The sequence below is a fragment of the Rhinoraja longicauda genome, chromosome 22 (genome assembly GCF_053455715.1).
Source record: "Rhinoraja longicauda isolate Sanriku21f chromosome 22, sRhiLon1.1, whole genome shotgun sequence".
Taxonomy (NCBI): domain Eukaryota; kingdom Metazoa; phylum Chordata; class Chondrichthyes; order Rajiformes; family Arhynchobatidae; genus Rhinoraja; species Rhinoraja longicauda.
In genome coordinates, this window is record NC_135974.1 from 35,884,646 (window position 1) to 35,894,641 (window position 9,996).

Consider the following 9,996-nt stretch of genomic DNA (forward strand, 5'->3'; position numbering starts at 1 on the left):
AGACATTCAACAATGCATCTTAAGCAGTTCGATCAAATCTATACATGTTTTTTTCTGCTCTGGATGTTTTACTTTCCTCTTGTTATCACAGTTATAACCCGTGTGATTTGCATGTTTATAATGACCACTTCAAGTCAAGTCAAGTCAAGTCAAATTTATTTGTCACATACACATACACGATGTGCAGTGAAATGAAAGTGGCAATGCCTGCGGGTTGTGCACAAAAAAGAATTACAGTTACAGCATATAAATAAGGTTAATAAGTTACTATTAGTGTCGACAAAAATTTAGTCTCTGGGGTTATAAAAGTTGACAGTCCTGATGGCCTGTGGGAAGAAGCTCCGTCTCATCCTCTCCGTTTTCACAGCGTGACAGCGGAGGCGTTTGCCTGATCGTAGCATCTGGAACAGTCCGTTGCTGGGGTGGCAGGGGTCCCTCATGATCTGGCTTGCTCTGGATCTGCACCTCCTGATGTATAGGTCCTGCAGGGGGACGAGTGTAGTTCCCATGGTGCGTTCTGCCGAACGCACTACTCTCTGCAGGGCCATCCTGTCCTGGGCAGAGCTGTTCCCAAACCAGACTGTAATGTTGCCGGACAGGATGCTCTCTACAGCCCCAGAGTAGAAGCAATGAAGGATCCTCAGAGACACTCTGAATTTCCTCAGTTCTCTAAGGTGGTAAAGGCGCTGCTTAGCCTTACCCACAGTGCGGCAATGTGCGTTGCCCACGTCAGATCCTCTGCGATGCGGACTCCCAAGTATTTAAAACTGCTCACCCTATCCACAATAGACCCATTTATCTCCAGTGGCGTGTACGTCCTTGGATGTTTAGCCCTTCTGAAGTCCACAATCAGCTCCTTTGTTTTAGTGACATTCAAGAGGAGGCTATTGTCCTGACACCAGAGTGCCAGATCAGCCACCTCCTCCCGGTAGGCCTTCTCATCGTTGTTGGAGATCCGGCCCACCACCACAGTGTCATCAGCAAACTTGATGATGGAGTTTGAGCTGAACCTGGCCCCACAGTCATGTGTGTACAGGGAGTACAGTAGAGGGCTAAGGACGCAGCCCTGGGGGGATCCTATGTTCAGGGTGAGGGAGCTAGATGTGTGTTCCCCCATCCTGACCACTTGGGGCCTGGCAGTGAGAAAGTCCAGGACCCAGGCACACAGAGGGGTGCTAAGCCCCAGTTCCAGCAGCTTCTCAACCAGTCTGCTGGGGACTATTGTGTTGAATGCTGAACTAAAGTCAATGAACAGCATCCTCACATAGCCCCCCTGGCTGTCCAGATGAGAGAGAGCGGTGTGTAGAACCTGGGAGACCGCATCATCCGTGGACCTGTTCGGACCTGTTGATAATGACCACTTGATAGGAGCAGAATTAGGCCAGAATTAGGCCCATCAAGTCTAAACCACCATTCAACCATGGCTCTCTCTCTCTCTCCTAACCCCATTCTCCTGCCTTTTCCCCACAATCCCTGGCACCCTTATTAATCTATCTCTGCCTGAAAAATATCCACTGACTTGGCCTCCACAGCCTTTTGTGGCAAAGAATTCCACAGATTCACCACCCTCTGACTAAAGAAATTCCTCCTCATTTCCTTCCTCAAGGAACGTCCTTTAATTTTGAGGCTGTGCCCTCTGGTCCCAGACTCTCCCTCTAGTGGAAACATAGAAACATACAAAACATAGAAAACAGGTGCAGGAGTAGGCCATTCGGCCCTTCGAGCCTGCACCGCCATTCAATATGATCATGGCTGATCATCCAACTCAGTATCCCGTACCTGCCTTCTCTCCACACCCCCTGATCCCTTTAGCCACAAGGGCCACATCTAACTCCCTCTTAAATATAGCCAATGAACCGGCCTCAACTACCTTCTGTGGCAGAGAATTCCACAGATTCACCACTCTTTGTGTGAAAACGTCCTCTCCCCATCCACTCCATCTAGGCCTTTCACTATTCTGGTTATAAGAGTATTGGGTTGTAAGAGTGTTGAATATGAATTGACAAAATAATGTGGTGTATCAGTTTCTTGATGCATGAGGTTGGATGATATTATCAAAGACTATCTTTAATTTACACCACCATATTAAAAATCATAGAATAGCCTTCAAGCAAGAACTAGACATAGGTTTAAGGTGAGAGGGGAAAGATTTTTAAAAGGAACCTGAGGGGCAACTTGTAAACATACAAGTTGGGTGGTGGGTTTATGGAATGAGCTGCCAGAGGAGGTAGATGAGGTAGGTATTATAACAATATTTAAAAGGAATTTGGATAGGTGCATGGATAGAAAGGTTTTCAAGGGTGATGGGCCAAACATGGGAATTGGAAGAAGCTGGGGCATATTGGTCTGCATGGATTAGTTGGGCAGAAGGGCCTGTTTCTCTGCTGTTTGTCACTAGGAACTCTATTTCACGGGTATAATTTTCGGTTGTACTAAGTTAGCCGAATGTTATAGGCTGATTTAGTGATGGAGAGAGACACATCCCGTGCTCCGATTACTGTTTGATTGGTTGGAAGGGACAGCATGGAAAGAGGCCCTTTGGCCCATCAAGTGCACACTGACCATTGGTCGCCGGTTCACACCAGTTCTATGTTATCCTACTCCCTTGGGGGAGATTAGTTTGACGTTCGGCACGGACATTTTGGGCCGAGGGATTTGTGTTTTACTCTTTCAAGTTCAATTTTCTATGTTGGGGGAGAAAAACTAAGCATGTTCCATGAAAAAAAATTAAAAGGCATATCCATGTTTACAGCCATTGGTTGAATGCTGTAAACACCAACTACACTTCAAACTACAACCTGTCTCAGCTGCACTAGGGCTTTGGGCTTCTGTTTTATTGTGCACTCATTTTTTTAATTTATGAAACATTGTTTGTTACGTCATCTATGTTTCCATAGAAACGTAGAAAATAGGCGCAGGAGGCGGCCATTTGGCCCTTTGAGCCAGCACCGCCATTCATTGTGATCATGGCTGATCATCCACAATCAGTAACCTGTGCCTGCCTTCTCCCCATATCCCTTGATTCCGCTAGCCCCTAGAGCTCTATCTAACTCTCCACTAAATTCATCCAGTGAATTGGCCTCCACTGCCTTCTGTGGCAGAGAATTCCACAAATTCACAACTCTCTGGGTGAAAAAGTTTCTTCTCACCTCAGTTTTAAATGGCCTCCCCTTTATCCAGACCTGTAATCGACAGCAAGTAAGAATTTAATAGTTCTGTTTTGGTACAAATGACAATTAAACACACTTGACTTCACATGCCCTTGAAAGTACTTTTTGTACAAAATGGCTTTGTGGATTATTTGGACGGCAAAACTCTTCACAGGATTTCCTCCAGTAGATTAAAGTAGATTGCATCGTTAACGATAAGCAAAGTACACACTGTTTGAGAAATACAAATTATTTCCTCATTCCAACCTTTGTGTCTCTGTTCTCACTGAAAGAGAAATATGAGGAAAGGATTTTTAATTTGTCACATCTTGCACTATGATCCCATCGTTACTGTAAAGTCCTTATCCACCGTTTGAACTGGGTGGGAGCAGGGGAGATCAGCAAAGAGTGAAGGCGAATGAGACATTAAAGATGAAAACACCAACGTTTTATAGGAATAGGCAGGGAGTGAAGTGAAGTCGATTGACTGGAGGCCAGGAAATGGAAATTGCGGAAAGGAGGAAGTGAAAATAGAACAGAATTAGCCGCAGAACGAGAGAAAGTTGGAAAGGGGAGAGAAACAAATGAGAGGGTAAACAGTGAAATTAATGAGTAATTGAAAACTGAGTAAGAAAAAGGGAATGGTATTAATGGCTGCTTGCATACATAAAGTGTAATGCGTCTGTGAATTATGTTATTATCCAGTGAGATTTGACATGCAACTATGTGAGGGCAGATTACTGGGTGGCACGGTGGCGCAGCGGTAAAGTTGCTGCCTTACAGCGAACCCGCCAGAGACCCGGGTTCAATCCCGACTACGGGTGCTGTCTGTACGGAGTTTGTACGTTCTCCCCGTGACCTGCGTGGGTTTTCTCTGAGATCACTTGTCGGCGCGGACCTGGTGGGCCGAAAGGGCCTGTTTCCGCGCTGTATCTCTAAACTAAAACTTAGAACATAGAACAGCACAGGAACACAATGTCTGTGATGAACATAATGCCAAATTAAACTAATCTCATCTGCTGCTGCTGATCCATCTCCCTCCATTCCCTGCACATCCATGTTCTTCTCTAAAAGCCTCTTAAACGTGATGCTGGCTTCTGCCACCTCCACAACCATGTTGCACCATCTTGCAGGCCGACCCACAATGCTGGAGTAACTCATCGGGTCCTCCACCCGAAATGTCATCCATCCCTTCTCTCCCGAGATGCTGCATGACCCATTGAGTTACTCCAGCATTGTGTGTCTACCTTTGATTTTAACCAGCATCTGCAGTTTTTTTCCTCGTTGTTTGCAACAGGCGATTGTTTTTTAAAAAAGCACGCCTCCCATCTCCTTTAAATTTCGCTCCATTCACCTTCAAGCTGTCCCCTCTAGTCCTTGACATTTCCACCCTGGGGATAAAGGTTCTGACTGTCTACCCCAACTACAACTTGGACCAAAGATTTACATTCTAAGAAACAATGTAAATGAATGGGGACACTTTGCGAATTATGGAAGGGATTTCAGAATAGCAGAAATAGGCACAAAGTGCTGGAGTAACACAGGCAGGTCAGGCAGCATCTCTGGAGAAAAAAGATGGGTGACGTTTCGGGTCAGAACCCTTCTTCAGACTGAAAGTAGAGGGGGTGGGCGAGGGGGGGTGGTGAGGCATTTGAAGTCATCGCTGCACAGTTACATTCTTGGATGTACAATAGGCCAGAGTTGGAGGAACACAGTTATCTTTGTCACTTTTGGGATCGTAAAGGACTGCATCCAATAATTACATTTGAGGTAACTCAGCGAATATCTATAAACAATTTTGTTTAGCAGATATATATAATGTTTTTTACGTTTAAGTTGTAAATTAATTATTGAAAAAATTACTGCACTGTGATAGATTTTGGATGTTTATTTAATTGAATCAGATGTAATGTTAATGGATTATTATTTTCAGATTGCAGAAGGAATGGCTTATATTGAATCCAAGAACTACATACACAGAGATTTGAGGGCTGCCAATATTTTAGTGAGCATCACGCTGGTTTGCAAGATCGCTGACTTTGGTTTGGCCAGAATAATTGAAGACAATGAATATACAGCTAGAGAAGGTATGTCCGTCTCTCTGTGTGAGCAAACCGTGTCCCAGGCTCTGTACGTGATGTGATCTTCTACTGCACATTGGAAGGCCTGAAGGGCTGCTGAATATCTTCATCAATATTTTCCCTTTAGCATCTATACATTCTAATGACTCTCTGTCACTCTTCGTAACTCTCTGTGCTTTCTGCGTTTACACAAGTCCTTGCGATTCCTATAAGCATTTTCCTTTACATACGCACAAAATCTAAGGCACAGAATCTGTGGAATTCTCTGTCACAGAAGGCAGTGGAGGCCAATTCACTGGATGTTTTCAAGACAGAGTTAGATTTAGTTCTTAGGGCTAACGGAATCAAGAGATATGGGGAGAAAGCAGGAACAGGGTTCTGATTTTGGATGATCAGCCATGATCATATTGAATGGCGGTGCTGGCTCGAAGGGCCGAATGGCCTACTCCTGCACCTATTTTCTATGTTTTTTAAATGCTGGAGTAACTCAGAAGGGTCTCGAGCTAAATCGTCACCCATTCCTCCTCTCCAGAGATGCTGCCAGTCTCGCTGAGTTACTCCAGCACTTTGTGCCTATTTTTGGTTTAAACCAGCATCTGCAGTTCCTTCCCACCCTTTTTCTTTAGCCTGATCCTGTGTCTAACCCAATTTATTGATCACAGCCGATTTATTCTTCAAGTGAGGGTATGTGCTATTAATGAATTGTACGAAATACTTAATAATGTTCCTCTGTTCATCTGTTTAGCCAATCATTCCGTATTTGATCCCTCCGCGATTTGCCTGACTGAAACCTTGTGTCTTTTCTCCTTTCCTTTAAATCGCATTTATTTGGGTGATGTTTTAGTCAGAGGGTGGTGAATCTGTGAAATTCTTTGCCACAGAAGGCTGGTGAGGCCAAGTCAATGGATATTTTTTAAGGCAGAGATTGATAGATTCTTGATTAGTGCAGGTGTCAGAGGGTCTCGGGAGAAGGCAGGAGAATGGGATTAGGAGGGAGAAATGGATCAGCCGTGATTGGATGGCAGAGTAGGCTTCATGGGACAAATGGCATAATTCTACTCCTATTCCTTATGACCTTATGACCATCGTTCACCCCTCCGTAGCCTCCAACCTCATTGTTCCCCAGCCCCACACAACCCACTCCTACCACCCACTTGTACCGTCTCGAAAATCCACAAACAGAACTGCCCTGGCAGACCCATTGCCTCTGCCTGCTCCTGCCCCACTCAGTTCATGTCCACAATATAGCAGTCTGAAGAAGGGTCCACACCCGAAACATCACCCATCCTTTTTAGCCTGAGATGCTGCCTGACCCACTGAGTTACTCCAGCACTCTGTGTCTGTCTTTGGTGTAAACCAGCATCTGTTTCTACAAGGATCTGCTAGACATTGATTCTAATTCCATCTCCATTTGCAACTTTCAGTGTCTGTTTCTACAAGGATCTTCTGGGCATTGATTCTAATCCCTGTGTTTCAATCTCCATTTGCAACTTTCCAGGTGCCAAGTTTCCCATCAAGTGGACTGCACCAGAAGCCATCAACTTTGGATCTTTTACAATCAAGTCCGATGTCTGGTCCTTTGGAATCGTTCTCATGGAAACCATCACGTATGGCCGCACACCTTATCCAGGTAGGTAGTGAGCAGCGATGGAGCACTTCTGTTCTGCTGCATGAACCCTGCACATTTCATGCTGGCAGCACTTATCAAGGCATGGACATAGAACATAGACCACAAAGAGTGAGGAACGGCCCTGAGCCCAAACCATTGCCGCCCATTCCCTCCACAGATGTTGTCTGACCTGCTGAGTCAGCGTCTTGTCTTTTTTGCATCTGATAATTGACATAGAACCTGTAAAAAAAAAAAGAATGCAAAACTCAGTGGGTCAGGCAGCGTCTCTGGAGAAAATGGATAGGTGTAGTTTCGGGTCGGAACCTTTCTTCAGACCCGAAACATTCAGAGATGCTGCCAGACCCACTGATTTGCTCCACCACTTCGTGTCTTTCTTTGTGAACCAGTTCCTTGTTTCTACTGCTGTCTGTGTTTTCTTTACTCATCTTTACTTGTACAAGTAACTCATCTTTACTTGTACAGATGCCAGAAGTTTTAAAAGTTGTGGTGAGAAGATCGAAGTGCGATGAAATAAATGTTGGTTATATCCTCAGAATTAAAGGACGCTCGGTTAGGAAGGAGAGAAGGAGGAATTTCTTTAGTCAGAGGATGGTGAATCTGTGGAATTCCACAGAAGGCTGTGGAGGCCAAGTCAATGGATATTTTTAAAGCAGAGATAGATAGGTTCTTGATTAGTACGGGTGTCAGAGGTTATGGGGAGAAGGCAGGAGAATGGGATTGGGAGGGGAAGATAGATCAGCCATGATCGAATGGCAGAGCAGACTGGATGGGCCGAATGGCCTATTTCTGCTTTTATAATTTATGAGCTTATGAATCCATCCTGTAACTGTACACAGTTCGTCAAGGTCTCGCCAACGACTCGTACAGATGCCAGAAGTTTGAAAAGATGTGGTGAGAGAATTGAAATAAACGTGATCATTTGGGTTGTTTTGCCTTGTCTGCAGGAAGGTCAAACCCAGACGTGATCCGCGCGCTGGAACACGGATACCGAATGCCACGCCCGGATGTGTGTCCCACCGAGCTGTACGACATCATGATGAAATGCTGGAAGAACAAGCCAGAGGATAGGCCCACGTTTGAGTATTTGCAGAGCGTTCTTGAAGACTTCTACACTGCCACGGAGAGCCAGTATCAGCAACAGCCATAACAACCAGGTGCCAAGTACGAACAGAGAATGGGACAAAGCAAAAAAAAACAAAAGGTCACCCAAACCATCCATTTTAGTTTGGACTTATTGAGGTCTGCACTTGCATTTTTGCACCATGACCAGAGTGAGAATGGTTTCTAACATTATTGACTGTAAGCAATGTATTTTCCATGTTAAATATTTTCAATAACTTTTTAAAATATGTATTAGCAAATGTTCTACGAAAACTTCAAACAAATCATTTGTTCGTTGATGCCTGAACAAAAAGGTTTATTTTTGCTGAAATGCTCCAAATAATATTGGTACTGTACTTTCAATGACGTCACGGTTTATTTTTTATTGTGCCCTATTTTTATACTGAAGTCCGTAAACCTATATGAACTCTCAGACAGTGTAGTCACATACACATCAGTGTCTATTGGGTTGTTTCATATATAGAAAACTCATTGAATTACTTCAGAGCCACACAAGGACCTTATAAACAGAAAGCATTTCTGTACATAAACAGCTGTCATTCAGGAAATAACTTAATCTGCGTGAAGGATGTTTTGAAACATGTTTTCCAAAGTCTGTAGAGTGTAGAAGGTTATTTTTTTTAAAGTCAATGAAGATAACAAGCCTTTACGATGACCGTAAATATTTTCAAGAAAGATTGTGCGAGCCCTGTTTCACATGAACTAATGGGATGTCTGGTGAATCTTCCTCTTTGTGAAATTACCAATATTGGTCTCGCTACTGCAGTCAGACTCAGGAACTCCGAACGCTGAGCACAGATAGATGTGTCTAGAGGCTACGTTCGACCGAGTGATGTTCTGAGTCCAAAGGAAAGGCCCCCAGTCGAAACAAAAGGCCAAACGCCTGGGTTCATTTGCCTGGAGGTTAAAGTTTCTGTTTTGTCCTGTGTAGAGTTTGCACGTTCTCCCCCGTGACCGCGTGGGTTTCCTCCGGTTTCCTCCCACATCCCAAAGACGCGTAGATTCGTATGTTAATCGGCCCTCAGTAAATTGCCCCTCGCGTGTAAGGAGTGGATGGGAAAGTGGGATAACATAGAACTAATGTGAATGGGTGATCGGTGGTCGGCATGGACCTGGTGGGCTGAAGGGCCTGTTTCTTTCAAACAGTCTATACGACCAAGCAGAATCCACAGTCCATATGTAAAACTTGTGGTTGGTACGAATGGTATTTTTCTTGAATGGGAACTGTATGTGCAAACAAATGAGCCTCAGGGAAATGCTCCAGTCCACAGCAACTGTCGGTGGAGCAGAGAGAATAATCTCAAACAGGAGCGGTTTTTCAAGAGATATCTACTGATGCAAAACCAGTGTGGTAATTCCAAGCTACAAAATAAAATAAAGCTATTAATTTTGTTGGCCTCTTTTTACTGTTAGAATATATATGGTTTTAAGTTTTTTTTTAATCAGTTGCGTAAGATTTGGGAATAATTTATAGCAGTGAATATGGTAGTTGGCATTAATCTAACGGAGCTTTGCTGAGTATGGATTATAGTGTGCACATGCTTAAAGATATGTAAACTGCGTTTATTTTTCACATGGCTTGAAAATATGAAATTATAATTTCAAAATTATACGCATTCATAATGTATATTTGAATTAATGCTTGAAGTGTGAAATAAAGTGCCTTAGTCTCGATATTGCTTGTTCTGAAATTTGTCAACTCTAAAATGTGGCATTGATAATGATTCTGCATTAGTGTACAAATGTACACCTGATCTTTATAAATATTTTGACACCAGTCATAATTTTCTGTATTTCCAAAGTTCGATGGCGGTGCAATGAACTGCAGATGTTGAAATCTTGAGCAAAACGCAAAGTGCTGGAGGAATTCAGTGGCTCAGACGACATCTGTGGAGGGAATGGACAGGTGCTGCCTGACCCGCTGAGTTCCTCCAGCACTTTGTTACCTATGCAAGATTGCAGCATCTGCAGTTCCGTGTGTCTCCTGTTCCTCTCTCCTCCAGTTGCTCACTCA

At 43.9% G+C, this 9,996-nt stretch overlaps 1 protein-coding gene across 6 annotated transcripts in view; it reads left to right on the forward strand.

The window, feature by feature from the left end:
• Nucleotides 1-9,730, forward strand: part of LOC144604566 (tyrosine-protein kinase HCK-like) — an 83,177-nt gene extending 73,447 nt beyond the window's left edge. For 4 of the 6 annotated variants that reach the window (XM_078419148.1, XM_078419146.1, XM_078419145.1 and 1 more), the window contains exons 11-13: nt 5,083-5,236; nt 6,729-6,860; nt 7,805-9,729. In XM_078419148.1, coding sequence (XP_078275274.1) covers nt 5,083-5,236; nt 6,729-6,860; nt 7,805-8,007 — 489 coding nt within the window. In that variant the 3' untranslated portion in view covers nt 8,008-9,729. Of the gene's footprint in view, nt 1-5,082; nt 5,237-6,728; nt 6,861-7,804 lie in introns of all 6 variants that reach the window. The other 2 variants (XM_078419143.1, XM_078419144.1) reach the window with 1 other exon arrangement.
• Nucleotides 9,731-9,996: the final 266 nt, after the last annotated feature.